The following is a 20,519-nucleotide window of genomic DNA, read 5'->3' on the forward strand; positions in this document are numbered from 1 at the left end:
AGCTGTGGAAGATGGTTAGTGGTAGGAAGGAAACCAGAACTCCCACACACTCAGCTGGTGCAGGCGGAGGAATGCTGGAGAGCTCGTGGCTCTGGTTGCAATGGTTGGTTCGACGGTTCAATGGTTTGCCGTCCAGGCAAAATGAAACTGTTTTGACCATTAAATAAATGCATAATCAATGCGATGGGTCAGCGGTGGCACATAATAAATGTGACTTATATGCCAAAGCGACTTATATGTTTTTTCCTCTACATGATGCTTTTTTTTGACTGATACGACTTATATGCCGGAAAATAAGGTATGTGTTGGATATAACCATCAGCAACTACACAGCATCAAATTTGAGCTCAATATTAGTAAAAATAAACAGTTATAGCCATTTTTATGTTTGCTAAGGTTGATTAGCTGTGGCAGCCATCTTACCATACCATACCATTTTATTTATAGAGCACTTAAAACAGCGATAAGGTCAACCAAAGTGCTGTACAGACAGAACAACAGGTAACACACAAAGCAAAATACAAAAAGAAGTAAATCAGAAATATAGACATAAAAACGATGCAGATAATGACGACTAACCGGTGTGGAGCATACAGGTTCAAAACACCGATCATCAGGTGTTGAAAGCCACCGAATAGTAGTGGGTTTTTAAACGGGACTTGAAAGCCGGGGGGGGGGGGGGGGGGGCTGTCTGACAAGCAGAGGTAACTCGTTCCAGAGTCTTGGTCCTGCTACAGAATTCACACCGCTACAGAATCTTGAATTTATCAGACTTAAAAAGGTAACAGATATTACAGAGATCTAGATTTAATGATTACTTTCTGAAAGTTCCATTAATATCTGTCTGGTTGTGCTTGAAATATTTTGCTAACAGATAGGGTTGACTCCATCCATTATTGGCAAAGTTTTAAGCAAAAGTGTTGCACAACATTACAGGGTCAAACGTATGTGTTGAGGATGATTTTCAGCTACTAGCACACCAAATTTAGCTCTCTATCCATCAAATTAACTTGATTATAGCTATTTTGGTGTTTGATACGTTTATTAAGCTGTGGCAGCCATCTTGAATTAGATTGACTTAAAACAATAATGAAGTAAATGAACATTTGCTAAAGAAAATAAAAAAAACAAGAAAAAGATCTTCTGAAAAGACAAATAATGTGTATGAAGTAAGCTCCACTTCAGCCAGTGCTTACACATAACCTAAAGTAACAAGAGAACAATTTGCCAGCCATTTCTCTTGTAAGATCCACCATTACTCAGCGAGCCTTGAACAGCAGCAGCAGCAGCTAGAACAAACTGAGGGAGTCGGTCATTTTCCTTCCCTCTGTCCTCGTTTCATGTGGTGAAAACAAATGCACTAATGAAACATAATTACCATGCGCTGTTTCAATGTGGGCCCGTCTCTCTGGAGATGGCTGCCTCTCAGGCGTGCAGATGCTAAATGATAATGCTAACTGCTGCTGTGACGCAATAACAACAGCAAAATAAAAGTGGCGTCGTGCAATATTTTATTCGAGACAATAAATATGTCAAAGAAGAGTTAATCCTGATTAATCTATATGACACAAGAAGCTATGCTGCGCTTTATTAATTTTAAACTAAACCCCCAAACTCCAAAACTATTTAGTGTCTAGTAAATAATGTCTTTTATCCCTTTATTGGCCTTTAAAGGAACAGTTGAGCTCTTTGGAAGTAGGATTGTGTGAAAAAGTTGTAAAAATGTATATTTTATCTTCTTAAACAAGCTTAGTTTGGGCAACAGAATCTAATTTTAACCAGAATGACTAGCTAATTGCCATGCAGGCTAAAGTGAATTGCTGCCATCTTTAAACAACAACCCCAACATTTTACAGCAGTTAGTAAGAATTTTATTTTATAGTCATTTACAGAACAAGTACTTTTGAATAACAGTTATTCTTGCAGACCTATTATAATAAACCTGCCAAAAGACTGCACTGGATGTTATATCTCACTGGAGCAACCACTATTTCAACTGCAAATAACTCTAGATTTCTATGTAAATAGCAATGCAATGTTAATCTGCCACTAATGTGAAGTTTTATAAATTAACATTTGTATAAAACTATATATTTTTCAGATCCGAGTTGTTTTAAAATGGCAGCAATTTGCTTTGTTCTTCAACTAGCCATTTTTTCCAAACTGGGCTCGTTCATAGTGCTTTCTACAACAAGTAAGATGTTATTTGTTTATAACCTTTCCACAGAACCCCACTTCAACCTCTCTGAACTGCTGCTTTAAAGCCAATTAGTAGTTGCCGTGTCTGAGAGAGAGCAGCTCAGTAAACAGTGCATGGCTCAGCGGTCCTCAGCATGGAAGGCTGCTTGTTTAACCAGCCCTGAGGAAATGACAACCCATCTGATTGTTTTGGCTTTAAAGCTGCTTGTGACGGGAGTCCAGAGTTGTTTTTTGGGGAAGATCTGTTGAATGTTCTGCGTAGTTTTTTCTTGACACCGACAAGCTGTAACAGTGCAAACACAAAGGAAGTCCAAGTTGTCCTGCTTTCACCTAATGAGATTCGTCAGCTGGATGGATGCAAGATATTATTCTGACATTGATAAAAAGAGCTTGTTAGCTGCTTCACTATTAGATGTATATGCTTTGTTTCGCAATATAAAATCAAAAATTGCATTAGTAAATGTGAAAAATACAAAAATGGCAGTTTCTTTTTCCACAACTTCAGCCAGTTTAGGATGCTACCCTTCAGCCTGATTTTAATTCCATGTGACGTTCTGTAAAGGGCTAAATGAAAGTGATTCTGTCACTTTCTGGCATAACAGCCCATGCCAATATAACTTTGTCAATTTAAAGTAAAAAAACAAAACAAAAAAAAAACTTAATTTAAACCTTGTTTTTAATATCCCTTCATAGGATGTGGGCATGGTGCTGTCAGTGGAGTGGTGAGTTCACTCCAAAACTCACACTTACATGGTTGGCCCACTCATAAAAAAAAAAGTAATTTAAAAAAAAAGTGGGGTGGAGGGGTTGTGCAGTTTGTGTGTCTTTTCCCCTCACCACTACATAAATGAAGAAAATGCAGCTGTGGCCAAGCATAATGTCTTTAAATCACATTTTAGCAAAGCAGTACTTGCAGGTTAGCAGAGCAGTTCAAGAAGCTGAGCAATTACACTGAATGTAAACATCCCTCTCTTCACATTATTGCAATATGTGTGCCTTGAAGCCCCAGAACATAGATGCTCTGGGTATACTGGGCAACATTTGGAATGGCAGGTGGGTTTAAAAATGCGTTTGGATCATTTTATTACATTTCTACATATTTTCACTGCTCCGTTCAGGGCTAATTTGTTCCGAGCTACAAATAAAATCTGCATATTTACTTAGAAACAAAGAAAAAAAACATAAGAGCAAAACTGATTTTGAACATTTGCGGTTATAGTTCAGATCTTCTGAATTTGGAGTTCTGTAAAAAAAATAAAAAAATAAAAAAAAGTATGACCATTTAAATATTACCACTTGTAGATAGCATGTTGAGTTTTAAAGAAATTCCATCCTGAGAACATTATCTTACTGTTAGCCAAATGTGGTTGTATATATAAAAGTCTATGGTTACTTGAAGCACAAATAGCAGCAGCAGCTAGCTGTAGCCCTGGCGGTGCAGCCTGGGGAAACTCTGTCAGGATTATGAATAATCCTGCTGCGAGAACATGTCAGGAGTAAGTGATTCAATCTCTCAGGTACAAACTATAATCAATACTTTGGACTTTTCTTTGCATACACAACACCTCCCTCTATCTTTTCTCCTCTTCCCGACACGATGTCTGTTTCCCTGTTGTTTTCCTGCGCCTGTGTTTCCCTCGTCATCCTCCTGTGCACAGCTGATCTCCATTCTGATCACCCCAGGTGCTCCTCACCCGTCTCATTAGTATCAGGATAAAGTCTGTCTTTTCACTCCTTTGGTATCCGGGAATGATCCTACACTTCTCATGGTGTCCGTGGTCTGGTCTGCGCTTCTTGTCTCATCTAGTTCTGCTGCACCGTCAGCTTTTTGGTTTGGTTTAATAAATCATCATTAATATTTTTACCTTAGGGTCCTCCTGTCTCTGCCTGCATGTGAGTTCGACAACACTTACACACCAGATCATGACACTTCCTATATATTTTATTCCAATAAAGCTTCTGATAAAGTGCAGCTAAATAAGTAAATGTTTTTCGACTTCTTTCAAAAAACTTCTTTCTTCCATTCGCAGACCAGTGATGGCACAAATGTGACAGAAACTGTAGGAGAAAGAGAGATTCCAAAGCTTCCTCTGTGTTCACACATGCCATATTTTCTGGAGTATAAGTTGCATCAGTCAAAAAAAAACCCCCACACATATAAGTCACATTTATTATGTGTTTATTTATTGGTCAAAATGGCTTCATTTTGCTTTGGCTGCCTGGCGGGCTGGCTGGCAGATCCATCCATTCATCCATCCCTTTTTTTCATTCAACCTTTATTTATACAGATAAATCATATTGAGCCTCGAGGACTCATTTACAAGTGAGACCTGTTTGCCCTCCAGTGTTCCTCTGCCTGCACCAGCTGAGTGAAGCAAGCACACACGGGCGGACTCGTGGTTGCAGTTCTTTAAAATTTAAAGTGTCAGTCAAAAATTGTAGGAATGCATGATATTATCAACATGGTATTGGTATCGGTCGATATTAACATTCATTATCGGACATTGGCCATTCCATCAAAATAACTAACTGATATAAAGGACGTTGTTTTTGTAAGACAACCCAGTGACAAGGATGCCTGCAGTAGCAGCATGATGTGATGACATGACGCATGCCTACCTGATCTGATCACGGTGGAGGAAGAAGTCAAAATGGCAGCGGTGTGAAAGCTTTGTTTTTGTTGAGGATGTCGGATTCCAAAGATTTTTGGACTACGTTGAGCCTCGCTACATCATCCCCAGTCAGAGATATTTTTACTAAGTAGCCTTACCAGAGTTACAAGCCATCATTTCCGACGTCGTTGAGAAGCTAATAGCTGATAGCACTTGAGTGAGTTTTACCACAGACATTTGGACGTCATGTTAGCCCCATTAGCATGATTAGTCCTAAATTAATGTAAATGTTTGATGTTAAACTTTGATTCTGTTAATAAATGACCGCATTCATTTTGATGGGTCAAAGAAAATTAACGTCTCACGTCACCGATCTCTGTCACATATCTGTCAAGTAGCTCGAAAAAGAGAGAACCCGTTTAAATTAAGTATAATATCAGGTACTTGAACTAGTCCAGATATTATAACATGTAGTGGAGCTCCGAAGCTAACGAAGCTAACCGACCTATCTCACTACATTTCTGGTGTAGTGAAATGTTGCGTTGACCTTAAAAAGGCTGTCCTTCATGCACAAGAGTGCAGAAGATCCCACACTGCAGCTAGGAACCTGGAACAAGCCTCCACAAGTGAGACAGCATCGCAGGCATCTAATGCTAATAAATAACATTTAACACTTTTCATTTACTATAAGTTAATGTGCTATGCATATCATATGACTGTTACTGAATATATGTCACCAGCTCTTACAGTGGTTACACAATATTTGTAGTAAATTAGCCTAAATAAGAGGGCTATGTTCTGATAAAAACATCGGTATCGGTTATCGACCAATAAGTTTTAACATATATCGGCCAAAAATGCAATATTGTGCATCCCTAAAAAAAAAATTACGTTAAGAATATGGAAAAAAATACATTTATAAAGAAGTCGCAGCTCTGACAAATCTATGCAAAAAACTGACTTATACGCTGCAAAATACGGTACCCGTCTAATCCCAAACACCGCCCTGCAGTCTGACTCGAACACTTTACCTGCTCGCTTCTGAAAAGTTCAGTTTATGAGTGCAGACAGATTTAAGGTTGCAGGGTTCTTTTGAGTAGAAGCCCAACGTTTATTGAGAGCCTGACAGTCAAGTCGAGCTTGTTTAACTTCTGCACTGAGGAGACTGGAGTGCTACAGAAGAAACACTCAGGGAAACCTGTGTATTCGAGTGTGCTTAAAGGTCTATTACATGCACCCAGCAACTCTCAGGAGTTAATGTACCGTGTATTCTGTCAAACCTCGAGGATCAATTCTGATTGATTTTGCTCCCAGACACCCCTGAAAGTCAAGTTACTGCAGAAGTACAAGACGTGTGTTTAATTAGAGAAAAAAGGCAAACTCAGACCTCATGGTTTGAGACTCCTCCAGTCTAGCAGTTTTTGCCAAAACCTTTTATAGTTCTCTCATGTGCAACCTTTTCAGAGAGAAATGTAGACATTTACACTATTAAAATTTTTTTTAAATTGGTTACAAAACCCACCTAATCTATTACTATGCCTAGTCTTCGTTCTGCTGATTTGTTAACTGCCGTGTTATTTTCTTAAAAGATGACTATTAAAATTTAATTAAGTTTGAGTCATACACCATGCAGCTCAGCCAAGTCAAACATCTGGGGGAGTCTGGTGCGTGGACGTGTTCAGGGTCGATCTTACATTCAACACTGAAACACACAACCTCTGTCACACACACAGGTCACTCAAGACTATATTTTTGGTACAGACAGATCAATATTTAAGTGTTAGACAAGACTGGCATCTCGCAGTGGTGTGCACGAGGCTATAAATCCAAGTCTAAAAGGTAAGCTTGCCAATTTAGTTCCAGCAACTACATGTTGAGTGACGTTCTCAAACACCAACCTCTCCGAACAAAACGCAGTCTGTTTTCTGCAGCTCGGCACCTGACTGACAGAAACACACTTAACCCCAAATTTAACGTTATTAATCTGCTGTTCTCTTCCACACCCTTGCAACAGAAATCAACACCTTCGTCAGTCCAGCCCAGGGGTCAGCGACCTTTTTGATTGAAAGAGCCATTTCTGCCACTTCGCTCACTAAATTCAATGCGTCTGCAAAACCTGCTTATCAACTGGTGGCCCGTGGGCCACTTAGAGGTCGTTGGAGGAGGGCTTTTCTGCATGGCCAGTCAGGGTGACATCATAAAACTAAAATTATATAATGAATGTTTACATCATTTACTGATATTTTTACATTTTAGGATAAAAGAAAACACTGAAAGTTAAAAAAAAAAAAAAAAAAAAAAAACCTGTTTATATTGAATCTCTACAGGCTTATGTGAGTTTTTTTTTTTTAAACTTAAAATACCACATTGAAGTAACGAAACATAAATTTAAAGTATGCAGAAAAATTAGGCATTTTGCTGGACAAGTTATTGATTTTTTTTTTTATTTGATTTTATTGAGAGAAAAATCCAATTGTAAGCCTGGTTGGTTAAACGAATTAACTAAATGTAATCAACACATTTTATTCCTTATACGTAGCTTTCACAAATTTAGAGAAAATTTACAAAAAAAAAAAAAAAAACTGTTAAAACTTGCATTTTCTGTTGTGGGTATAAAAGAAAAAAAATTAAATACAGTATCACGTTAGTTTTGATCAAAGCTTCAAAGGGCCACAGATGACAGACTAAAGAGCCGCACGCAGCCCCAGAGCCACAGGTTGCAGACCAACACTCCACCCACTTTTTTTTTAAATCCTCTATCGTACTTGTGAAAAACTGGTATTAGTCACTTAAAAAAAAACAGATTTCTCATCCAAAAAGTCTTTTAAACTTCAGCAGACAGAAACTGAACTCAGTCCTGCTAATAAGTCCAAAAACCTCAAACTTCCCATGAACCCATTTACTCACGTCACCACTTTCTATCTGAAACAAAGTATGTTCCCCTCGCCTCAGCAAACATAACGAGCGGGGACAATTACTCATCTAGATCCCTGTGGAGGTGCAGCTCTGCGCTTGTGTTGCTGTTGCACAAACAGCCGTCCTAAATCGATACAAAACATAGAAACGAGAGTCTGATGAGTGGTCCTCTGGGGGGGTTGTGCCAAGCTTAAAGGGAAAATCATTTTGTGTTGGTGGGCCCAAACACTTCCTGATCCCCTGCAGGGTCCTAGCTGTCTCCATCTGCATCAGATATGTCAAAATTTGTGCTCGTCTGTGCTGATGGATTTGTCAACCTCACAAGCTTCGGTGTGCGTTTGCTCAAGCCAAAGAGCTTTTCTTTTCTGTCAGCTCGCCTGTTCGAGTTCACTTCAAGAAAATAAACTTCCTTTGACTGCTGTGATTTCTGCTGCAAAATTTACATCATTATATGGAAACTTTAGAGAGTAAAACGGAGCTCTGAAGCTTGCTTCTGTGCCTTTTTTTTTTGTTTGTTTTATTTTGAAAAAACACACAGAAGCTGTCAGCATTTTTGACCCAAACCAGTGTCCGTTTAATGGGTGTGCACAGGTATGTGTGAGGCTGTGCAGGAAACTGATCTGACCCAAGGGATTAGTGGCTGACGTGGTGAGAGCCCCTTATTCTGCTCCAGATGTTTATCGTGTCATAAAGGTCTTGAAGGTCTGAGCGGGCAGTAGGTAGGAACACAACCTCTTTTCAACGCACACACACAAACACACACAGAGGCACAAACATTCCAGCAGCAGACAAAGTTGTAGCCCAGTTCACAAATGGGCTGATGGGAAATTTCCCCCTCACGTGTGACTCATAAAGTATCAGAGGGATCGGGAAAGGTCAGTGGATCGGACGTGTTCACACAAGAACTAATTACATTTTGACTCTTGATCTTAACCTAAAGCTATAAGGCACGACAAGTGGAGGCACACACAAAACGACAAAAATGTTAAGACAAAACAAAAAGTTCCCACATGTAAGAGTTTTTCATTTGTTATCACTTTTAAAACTATTTCTGTACTTCTATGCATACAAAGCAAAACGTTTCTTGAACTATCAGTCCACATCCGAGCTGATAGTAATTCTCTGTATTTACATAAGCTGTTTTTACTTGGAACTGTTTGTTACAAACCATCCATCCATCCATCCATTATCTTTACCCACTTATTATTTTGGGTCACGGGGGTCGCCGGTGCCCATGTCCAGCAATCACTGTGCGAGGGGCGGGGGACACCCTGAACAGGTCGCAAGTCCAACACAGGGACACATAGAGACAAACGAGACAAACAACCATTCACTCTCTCACTCACACCTAGGGACAATTTAGAGTTACCAATCAGCCTAACATGCATGTTTTTGGTCTGTGGGAGGAAACCGGAGCACCCGGAGGAAACCCACGCATGCACGGAGAGAACATGCAAACTCCACCCAGAAAGGCCCCTGGACAGGGGTTTGAACCAAGGACCTGCTCGCTGAGAGGCAGCAGCTCTACCAGTTGTGCCACCGTGCTGCCCTTATTAAAAACCAAACATGTCAAAACATATCAACTAGTTTTCCAGCACTGTCATTGTTTTTCTCCTCACCCGTAAACTGATACAGATGATTTCAACGGATACAGATGGTGTCAGAAACTCATTACAATAAGCATTTAATCAACTGAACCTGTACAAGATGTTTTGTTCTGATCAAAGAGTGTTTCCAAGCCAAACACTTATGTGTCACTCTTACCAAATAAAAGTCAGTTCTAACAGCAAGGGTTTGGAGTTCACCTCTGGTTCGAGACCAGAGGTGGATTTCCCTCCTTGCAAAGAGCGTTGGCCAAAAATCTTACTCTGTCCTGTGTGGTGTTCTTTTTTCTAATGGGTACGAGAGAAAATACCTAACGCCACACATTCTGCAACCATTATTACAAAACGTTGGGCTGCTGTGTAAAATGTACATCAAAATACAGTAGAATGCAATGATTTGCAAATATCATAAGTCCATATTTTAGTCACAAATTCACAATGGAACATTGTACACATTTAACATGATAAAATGAAGAAATTGCACCATTTTTTGTAAAAAAAAATAAAGTAATTTAGAATTTTTTGGCTACAGCTAAGCTTTCGAAAAGTGGGAACGAGGGCAATAAAAGGATATAAATGTAAGCTGTATAGAAGAAACAGCTGGAGGAACATTTTGCAACAAACTAGATTAACTGGCAACAAGTCGATAAAAGGATTGCGTTAAAAAAAAAAAAAGAAGCATTTTAGAGAGGATGAAGCTCTCCAAAGTACAGATGGGCAGAGGTTTACCAGTCAGCAAAAAACTGCATCTAAAAATAGTGAAACAATAAAATAATGTTCCTCAACAGAAAACAAGGAAGACTTTTAATATGCCATCATCTAAAGTTCATAATATCATCAAAGAGTTCAAGATAGTGGAGAAATCTCTGCACACAAAAGACAAGGCTGAGTCAGTACTGGATCTTTGGATGTACTGCAATAAAAACAGTTATGGACATCACTGCATGGGTTCAGAAAGACTTCTATAAATCATTGTCTGTAAGAGCAGCTGCGGCTGAGTGGTTAGTGGGAGAGTTGTGGGTTCGACTCCACCAGCAGTCACATGCTGAAGTGTCTCTGGGCAAGACGCTGAACCCCTAATTGCCTCTGATGTGTGTCCCATCAGTGTATGAATGTGATAAATCACTAATTATGATTAGTTTGATTATCTTTGTAGATATATGTGTGTGTGGAGGTAAATGAGCGCACACGTGTTGTAAAGCAGCTTGAGCATCTTAATTAGCACTACAGACCATTTACCATTCATGTAAGGACAGGTCACAATGTCATCCACAAATGCTCCATCAAACAAGGAAGAAGCCATATGTGAACACTATCCAAGACATTATACTGCTTCCATTAAAATAGTTGGCGCATCAGGAAATTCTGTCAAAGAAGACACAGGTTTGTGGAACAGCGAACCCTACATCAAATGAAAATGGGAGAACAGTCACCTCCAAAAACTCCAACAGCCTCATTCCTAAATGTTTACAGACTGTTGGTAAAAGAAGATGTTTTACACCATAACATGCCCCCGTCTTTAATTTATTATTATTAATTTTTTACCTGTGTCACTGCCATGAAATTCACAACTGCCTCCCTCCCCACCCAACAGTTAATGCTTACTCTATTGTGGATAAACTAAAATAAGGGCTTATGAGATTTGCAAATTCTTGCATCCAGTTTATATTGAAAGAATTTCACTACAGCCCACATTTTTCGAAATATAGGGTTGTAAAATTAGCAGCTTATTATAAAACCACTAATCACAAAATAATACTTTCCCATTATTTTCAAAGTTGACAGTCAGTCCTGTAAGAAGCCAGTTTCACGGTGCCAACATCTGTTGGAGCTGTGTTGCGCCCCTTGTTCCAGCTGTGCCAACCGTGCGTAAAGCGCGCCGCGCGCCTTTGAGCGTGCCAGCTGCGGTGTCAGTCATAAACAAAACTCTTGTTACCTTTTAGCTCCCAAGTCATGCTCCGACAAGTTCCCAAAGTGAGCAAAAACGCAGAATTTCTAAAGTGAGCCAAACTTTCTTGTGATGGTTCTAAACAATTTGCGTTTTATTGAAGAAAGACTGAGACGCCTCGCAACTTTTTAATGTACAAAATCCCCCTTTATGGCGAACTTGAGCCAGCGCGTGGAAGTGAAAATAAATAAAGAACTCACCGAGATACTGCCTGATGTCCTGCAGGATCTGAGGAGCTCCACTGTTCAGCTGGAAGAAAAGGGAGCCGAAGCAGAAGAGGAAGAGCGCAGCCATGCAGAAACCATAACCTCGCAGGGAAACTCGCAGCGGCAGCGCCGAGAACAAGCTGGACTGTCTGCTCAAATGTAGTTCTCTGATGTGGTTGGGGGTCTGGTGGTTGCTGTGAAGGGGACTACCGCTGAAATTCTTCATCATCTCCTCCTCACAAAGCAACGTGGAAAGTCACCCATCCGCCTCGGGAAACTGGAAGTTGCCGTTTGGAGAACATTTGATGGTTTTGGAGACGCGCACTGCACCAAGGAGCTCCACCGCCGCTGCCACGGGGGCTTGTTTTTGCGCACAGCCTTCTTCTCCTGCTCCGTCCTCTTGGATGACTGTTCCTTCCCTCCGTTCTTACAACCCACTTAAGGGTCCATCCTTCCCCTCTCAGTCTTTTTCGGTGTCAGATTACTTGAACATGGAAAGACGACGAAGAAGAAACCCCCATTCCAACTATCAGACTAGATTTGGTTTGTGCGGGTGAAACAGCGCCTCTCTGTGTCCAGCTCACGGACCTCCATAACTTTCTTCAATCATCTGTCATGAAAGTCGCGTTACAGTAAATGATAACGCAATATTAAAACTCTTAAATTGATAACACATCGATATGGATAAAAGGAGTAGATCAAATCGTTTGAAGAGGAGTTCTGAGGAAAAGACCTGTTAATATCTTACCTGTTGTAGATAGCTTTTTGAACGACCTGGATTAGAAGAAATGGAGTGAAATGGTACATTCCTTCTGTCCATCTGAGTTCCAAGTAGGGATCCCCCCCCCACCCACCCCCGGATCCCATAGTCATAAATCCAGTTTAGAAAGTAAGTGATTCTTGATCAGCTTCATACTTAAAATCCAATATGGCTGACTTGAAAAGCCGTGATGGCTACAGTAATAAACCTTTTCTTTTCACTTCAGTCTGATTGTAGCTCATTTAATTGCCATAAATATTATTTATGTCATTATTTGACATGTTTTTTTTTTTTTTTTTACATGTGTGGTTCACATTATTTATTTATTTTGAATGCTGATTTGTTTGTAAGTTACACCATGTAGGAACCATTTTTCAGTGCTATGTTGCACTGGGGCCACTTTAAGTTGTTATTGTTTAATACTGTGTTTTTAATGCTGTGAAGTGTCCTTGGGTGTTTTGAAAGGCGCTGACAAATAAAATGCATTATTATTATAACCCTCCTCCAAGTGGGCGTGTGCAGCAGGAAAAGTTTGATGCCCTGCCTAAAGCTTTAAGAAGTTACATTGCCTTTTTTTGGTTGAAGATTTACTTATGTTCCAGTGGACTCAGTCCCTCTTTAGTTATGTGCAGCCAGTGAGGTATGCTTATTTGTGTTATGTTTGATATTTATAGTAAATTTGTATGCAATATATGAATATGTATATTTTGTACATTATGTGTTTTGAGCAGTTCGACGGTAGATTTGATGACCATAAGTGCCGTTCAGATGAATAAATCCATCAGTAGCATAAGAACTATGGTGCCTATTTCCTGGAGGGAGTGATAGCTCAGTTGTCACAAACACAACTACTCTAGGTGTTGGATGCAGAGTTTAAATGCACAGAATAAAGAGAAATTCATTGTTATCAGCTTGAATTGCTAATAGATTTTTGCCTGACTATTGAATACAAAAATTAGTAAAGCCTACTGGTTTTGGGATTGACATCATTCTCAGATTCTGATTCCAACTTTTAAGGTGAAAGGAAAGCAGCAAAATTCTCACCAGATCGACAAGCTAACAGTTACGAAAGTGAAGACCAAAACAATATTTATTCCTGCAAAATCTCCAATATATACTTTTTTTTTTTTATCAATTTACTATGTTCTAAATATTTACACCATTAACACCAGATAATTGTATGGTTAATCTGGTAAAACTATTTTATTCCTGCCAGAAAAGATTTAGTCTGCACCAAAAGTGCTACAGCTAGCTGCTGTTGCTGTTTATGCTTTCTAATAGCTGTAAAATTGTATGTAAATAACAATTCTACGCAAGAGAAAGGTTTATAGAATACACCACTAACATTTTTGAGACTGAAGTTGTTTTAAGAACACACTTTGGAAATGGGCAAGTCAGGTTAGCCGTTAGCTTGTCAGTAAAGTAAAAATGCATGCTGAAAGGTCAAAGTTCATGAAAGGTCATCGTAGCATAGCCACATTGTAACAAGTACTATTTGTTGAAATATATTTTCAGTGTTGTGAACTTTGATACTAAGTGGTTCTTTGATCCCCTTTACATCTCCTCCTACATGTCACTGCGTGAGTGCAGCTACAGCGTGCGCTCTCAGGACATTGTTACATGCAGTGTTCCCTCAGTGCAGACTGAACTTGGCAAAAGGGTCTTCTCTGACTCCGCTCCTGTTTCCTTGAATATCTTGTAAAAAGATCTGAAGCTCTTGACCTCTCCGAGTGGCTTTAAACATCTGTTAAGTTCTTGACAAAAACCAATGCAGACATGTTCCTGCTTTTAGTTTTCTACACCACCTTGTAATCTAGCTGTATTTTTTGGAACTTTTCCTTTTGATTGTCTTTTTGGTTGCCATTTTATTTTAACTTGTTAAATAAAAAAATGTATGCATCTTTTATGATTGTCCACTGTTGTCATCAATCTTTGTTAAAACATTCAGGTCTCAGAGTCCCCGTGGCTCAATGGGATTAACATGCATAAATAAAGGTTGAATGAATGAATGTTTCTGTGTGGTTGACTTCACTCCCATTTTGATGGTCTTTACAACATTGGAGAACTCTTTTTATTTTTATTTTTTGGCATCTCTGAATAATATTTGATTGTTGCAGTGGTCTGTTCAATGCTTTGGTGGTTTATATTTACATGTAAGATACAAAAATGTCCACATGAGCCAGCTGATCTGCTGGAACCTCTCGTAAATATTAACAGCATGAACATGTTTTTGTTTAACAGCAAAACTCATTTGTTAAATTTCAGACAAGCGTTCTAAACACTCAAACATTTTGCATAAAAGACCTCCTGCCTTATATTAAACAGTGTTTGACTTGGTGTCTCGTGTGACTCCTGCTGTTTCTGATTTAAAACTGGATGCGTGCACAGATAATGCACTAAATCTAATAATCTTTTATATATATATATATAAGGCCGATTAAAGAAGTATCTGCAACAGGCGAAAAAGTTAATTGTTCATAACATTTTCACAAAACTCCACTTCAAAATAAATGCATAAATAAATAGGAACTTTCACATTAATCTGAAACTTGTTTAAACGGGTCTATGAATAAATTCAATTCACTTTATTTGTTCCCACGGGGCGATTTAAAATCAATTATAAGTTTGGTGATATATCGTTTTGAATGGCTGCTGAAAATAATGTTAATTTCTGCGTTTTTGAAACTTCCGCCATCTCTTCAGGCAAGTTGTTGGAGCGTTACATTGAACCATATATTTTTCCACAGCCGTGCTACAACCCACAATTAGACTACACCTTTATGAGCTTATTCATAACCCTGCACTAAAAGCCATCTGTCAGGGGAGCAAAACAGTTATAAAAATGGGTTTAGAGAGTAAACATAATAAAGGACTATAGAATAATAGCATTGAAGGGCTGTGGGGTCTGGATTTTCCCCAGGTAAATTAATTTATATAGTATGGTAAGTATTGTGCAAGCCAGGCACAAAAGTTGTAAATGAATTCAAGGTTTATAGCCCAGTCAGCCAGCCAAACCAGCTCAGTCTTTTATTGCACAGGTCCATATGAATCTAAGTGGAGCTACTGCTCCAAATCAGATAATTTAATCAAACCTACTTGATCCGGATCTAAATTTTCTCTGGTGCAGTCTGTTTCTGATGTATAGCTTAGATTGATCAAGTTTGTAGTCGTCTGGAGGAAACTCAAACGTTCACACATCTTCAAACTGGAGCAGCTCTACAGCTTTGTTACGTGATTAATTTAGTGCCTATGTGTTGGTCAGCATTATAACAAAGCTAGAATTTAGCTGGAGTTTCTCTGCAGGTTGTTTTTATTTTTCAGATTTAATGAGTTTGCCTTCTCACCTCAGTTTGTGTTCCTTCATCACATTGCAAGAGGCAAACAGAAATGGACCTGTGTGTCATAAATATTGCACAACTGAATAAATGTCAAGCGGCACGGTGGCGCAGTTGGTAGAGGTGCTGCCTCTCAGCGAGAAGGGGGCCAGATTGAATCCCAGACATTCTGGGTGGAGTTTACATGTTCTCTTCGTGTACGTGTGGGTATTCTCTTGGTACTACGGTTTCCTCCCACAGACTAAAAACATGCATCCATCCATCCATGCATCCATCCAGGGGCGGACTGGGACAATAATCCAGGCCGGGAATTTTGATACCATCCCAGGCCACCACCACATGATTAACGCAAACCACCAAGACTGAGTTCAATTGAGCGCACTTTGAATGCATGTTGTTTGCACACGTCTAAAAAGCCATCCATAATTTCCCATCTATTCATTTTCACTTATTGACTATTTATATGTATTGGCTATTCATATAACAAAAAAAAAGTTCTTAATCTCAACGGAACTTTACCTGGTAAAATAAAGTTTAAATAAAATATTGTAATACAAGGATTTTAATATTCAGATAATTTATTGGAGTAATGAAGGGTATACACAAAATATCCTCAATAATCCAGGTAGAAAATCTAAAAAAGTTAAGTCAGGTCCTCTGGACAGATTAAAAAAAAACAACAACTTGTTGAAACGTTTAGTCTTTAATCCAAAAGACTGTCAGTTTGAGAAGCTGCAACAAACTTAGTTTCAAATAGTCTCTTTTCATAGTGGATCAACCAGTTTGTTGCTGACATCCAGAACTAGCTGTTAACATGATAAAGGAGGACCATCATCAGCCTAACAATGGATCGTTAGTGCTCTAGGCTGTTTGCTATTCACAGGGGGCTGAGAGATACCAGCAATAACAGCATTGTAAGAGGGCTACAGTTGGACACAGAGGCCTCTGTCCCTGTTTAATGATGGATGAGTTCTCATCACAAAGATGGCTTCCTTTACTCCTCTCTCAAACCAACACTTCTCTCTATCAAGGATGAGCACATCTTCATCCCTGAAAGTGACTGCTGGCCTGCAGATGAGTGTAAACCACAGAGTTCTCCTGGCCTGATGATGTTGCTCTTTGGCCCAGCACAGAAGAGCAACATCTTCAGGCCAAGACTCAGCAGTTTACACTCATCTGCAGGCCAGCAGTCACTTTCAGGGATGAAGATGTGCACATCCTTGATAGAGAGGAACTATGGTTTGAGAGAGGAGTAAAGGAAGCCATCTTTGTGAAAAGAAACCATTGTTAGGGGTTGTTAGGCTGCAGGTCTTCCTTATGTTAACAGCTAGTTCTGGATGTTAACAACAAACTGGTTGATCCACTATGAGAAGAGGCTATTTGAAACTGAGCTTGTTGCAACTCCTCAGACTGAACTTAGTTTTTTGGATTAAAGACAAAAGTTTCAACAAGTTTTTTTTTTATTTGTCCAGAGGACCTGACTTAACTTTTTTAGATACAAAAAAATCTGAATTCCTAGACATTTCAACATTAAACTTTTTTCAGATCCTAACCCATATTATAAAATTTGCAATATTCTTTGTAAAAACTTAAAAACATTTGTTATATTAAGTCAGTTTTGGCCCACTTCGGTCCCTCAAAGTGAAGCTAGCATGTGGATATTAAGCTGTGCTGATAAACTGTGCCAGAGTTCAATTTTTTCAACACAAGTGTTTCTCTTACCTGCTCCATTACGAACAAACATTAATTTATAGCACTTAGCAGCATCCGCGGCCAGAGCTTTTCTCTTTTTTATCCTCTCTCTCTCTGCTCCACCTTTCCTCTTCTTTGGCTGTCTCTGTTGCTCCATTCTACAACTCAGAGATGCACGCACCGCGCGCCAACACCGTCGGGAGCGCGAGTCCTAGGGCGGGGAGGGGGGCGGGCGCAATGTGTGTGTGTGTGTCTCTGCTCTGTGAGTGACACACAGAAAAGGAAGGGAGGGGGCCGGCCGGGCCGGGCCGGGGGATGTGCCAGGCTTTCTCCGTCGCTGCAGTGCAGCGTGAGACCTGAGCCCAGGCAAAAGTGAATTGTTTATTTAAAATAATAAAGTCCGTGCGACCCGAACCGAGCCTTTAGTCCCGTTCCTCGGCAACCAGGCCACTGGGAATTGTCCCGGCGCTCCCGATGCCCAGTCCGCCTCTGCATCCATCCATCCATTCATTATCTTTTACCCGCTTCTTCCTTTTGGAGTCATGGGTGAAAACATGCATGTTAGGGTAACTCTAAATTGTCCGTAGGTGTGAGTGAGAGTGTGAATTGTTTAACAAAGTTAAGTCAGGTCCTCTGGATGGATTCAAAAAGAATAAAAAATAAAATAAAATAAAAATTAACAACTTGTTGAAACGTTTTGTCTTTTATCCAAAAGACTTTGTCAGTCTGAGGAGCTGAAATAAACTCAGTCTTATAAATAGCACCTTCTCATAGTGAATCAACCAGTTTGTTGTTGACATTCAGAACAAAGGAGGACCATCAGCCTAACAACTGGTTGTTAGTGCCCTGATGGCCACTTGCTATTCACAGAGATCTGAGTGATACAGCACTGTGTGAACGTTTGTCTGTCTCTATGTGTCCCTGTGATGGATTTGCGACCTGTCCAGGGTGTACCCCGCCCCTCGCACAGTGATTGCTGGACATGGGCACCGGTGATCCCCGTGACCCAAAATGGAAGAAGCGGGTAAATGATAATGGATGGATGACAAGAATTCACTGTATCTGTGCAAAAACTAAGTAGGAGAAAGTTGTTCAATATAATGACAAGTGAAGTCAACAAAAACTTCAGTTTTGTTGAACTACTTTCAGAAAATGTTTGTTTTCTGAACTCAAACAGGTCCCAGACGTCTTTAGAGATAAGCCTTGAGCAAATTAAAATATTTCAGATGCGGTTTCTTGGAACGAAATACAATCTAGCGGTTGTTTAAAGTCTGATCTGGACTTATTCAAGACTCCTGACATGAATAAAAGCAGACAAACTCGACACAACTGCTGCACTGCAACTAAAAATAATCAGGCATTTGACTTGCAGACTTGATCTGTTGCAGAACTTGTCATCTTTGGTCCTGAACTAATGTGTACAGTTTTCTAAATGAGGTATTACAAGACAGATACGGGATAAAAAAATTGTAGCCCTTTGTTTTTTCAGAGGGCTAAATCAGCAGAACCTTTGATGATACAGACTATAAAGGAGCAAACAGGCAGGAAAACCCATTTTTAAGTTTGAGTGTGAGTATTGTATTGTATTGTATTGGTTGGTATACATGTTTTCTTTTAGCCTTTATATTTTATTTGCACCTTTATGCCGAAGCAAGTTCCCAGTCTGTGAATCCTGTTCATTGACAAAGGCAATAATAAACTGAATCTGAAGACTAAACTCGTCATTAATGTTCAGAAGTACTAAAACTAGTGCATACTTGCAATATGTATAGAAACAGCAATGTAACACTGTCTTTAGTAGTTAAAAAAAAAAAAAACTAACTGATGACAGTGGAAGAGTATCACTCATTGTTGGAGGAACTTTTGTCATAGGGTCAAATAACTGCCAGTATTAAAGCAACATCCTTATGGGTAGTGGTGGTGCAGAGGTTAGAGAAGTTGGGCCTGTGGTTGGAAGATCGCCAGTTTAATTCCCCAGACTGACATCAAAGAGTGGGTGGGAAACACCCATACTTGCCTTCACTCTCATTCGCCCCACTCTGAGCCCTTAAGCAAGGCCCTTAACCCCCACCATCTGCTCCTCCGGGCGCCCTACATGGCAGCTCTCTGCTCCACGCAGAGGGCTGTGGTAGCTCGGTGGCCTCTGGTTGTGCCAGGAAGGGCATCCGGCCTGAAAACAATTGCCAAGTCTTCGTGCGACTTAGTTCCCTGTGGCGACTCCTGAAGACGAGAGCAGCCGAAAGGAACAAACAAATAAAGCAACATTCTCATTTATACCTATACAGAAGTTAAATAACAGAGTCAACAATAATTTTGTCTTTGAATGTCTATCACGTAGCAAACATAACATAAATGGATCATAAACAGTCCCACAAGTCATTGCTGTTCTTTTGAAGTAGTGGCTCGTAGGATTTTCTGCCTAATTCCACATACCTTTGAAATTGGTCTTAGATTTTTTTTTTAAAAATGACGTTCTTGCCTTCGACTCAGAAAACTAGTAATATTTGCTCTTGTGCTCAGTACCCATGTTAACTATTAGCAATACAAGCCAAGAATAATGCATTTCTGTATGTTCTATGTATTCAATACTGTAGAAATGTGCTTCTTAACAATGGTACTTGAGTACTATGTCAACAATAGATTTTCAGCTGTTCCCTTCTGCAAGCATTGCCACAGTGAGTGAACTCGTATGACAGATTTGATCATTGTTTTACAAGACCGCAGCACAGACCATCGAGCTACTGCAGCCCCACTTCCATACTGTGTGTGCGACTTATAAAACAAAATACAAACTGACAGATGTGTAAATGACATTTTAATTTTGTAGCTACGACTTATCAAGGAGCCGTATTGAATTTAGAGGTCTGGGTTGTTTGAAAATCTCAGCCTTTTCAAGTCACAATTCTGATTTTGGGAGGTTTCAGTTGATTTTTTTTTTTTTTCTCACACAGAACTTGGAAAAGCTGAATTTAGAGTATTAAGAGATTACACCATTAAAATGGTATTTTATTTTTATTTTTTTTACTTTCTATTGTGGCTTGTTGTGCTGTAATGCTAACGCTAACTTATATTTGAAGAGGCGCAACAAAACAAATCTGGTTTCTGCTGTGTTCATTTTATTTTTGTTCTCCTGCTAGCATGTTTTTGCTAGCATAGGAACTTGTGATTTTTTTATTTTAATTGTGCGTGAGAGCTATTTGCAGTCCTGGCAGCTCCTCATTTCTGCACTAATGTATAGGAGTTTGTT

General features: G+C 39.5%; 1 protein-coding gene across 1 annotated transcript in view; it reads right to left on the bottom strand.

Annotated features, from left to right (window-relative positions):
• usta (uronyl 2-sulfotransferase a) overlaps window positions 1-11,714 on the bottom strand; it is an 82,688-nt gene extending 70,974 nt beyond the window's left edge. The window contains exon 1 of the mRNA XM_037685476.1: window positions 11,480-11,714. Within this exon, the coding sequence (XP_037541404.1) occupies window positions 11,480-11,714 (235 nt within the window). The remainder of the gene's footprint in view (window positions 1-11,479) is intronic.
• Between the last annotated feature and the right edge of the window lie 8,805 nt (window positions 11,715-20,519).

The sequence above is a fragment of the Nematolebias whitei genome, chromosome 12 (genome assembly GCF_014905685.2).
Source record: "Nematolebias whitei isolate Nwh7 chromosome 12, NemWhi1, whole genome shotgun sequence".
NCBI classification, from domain to species: Eukaryota; Metazoa; Chordata; class Actinopteri; order Cyprinodontiformes; family Rivulidae; genus Nematolebias; species Nematolebias whitei.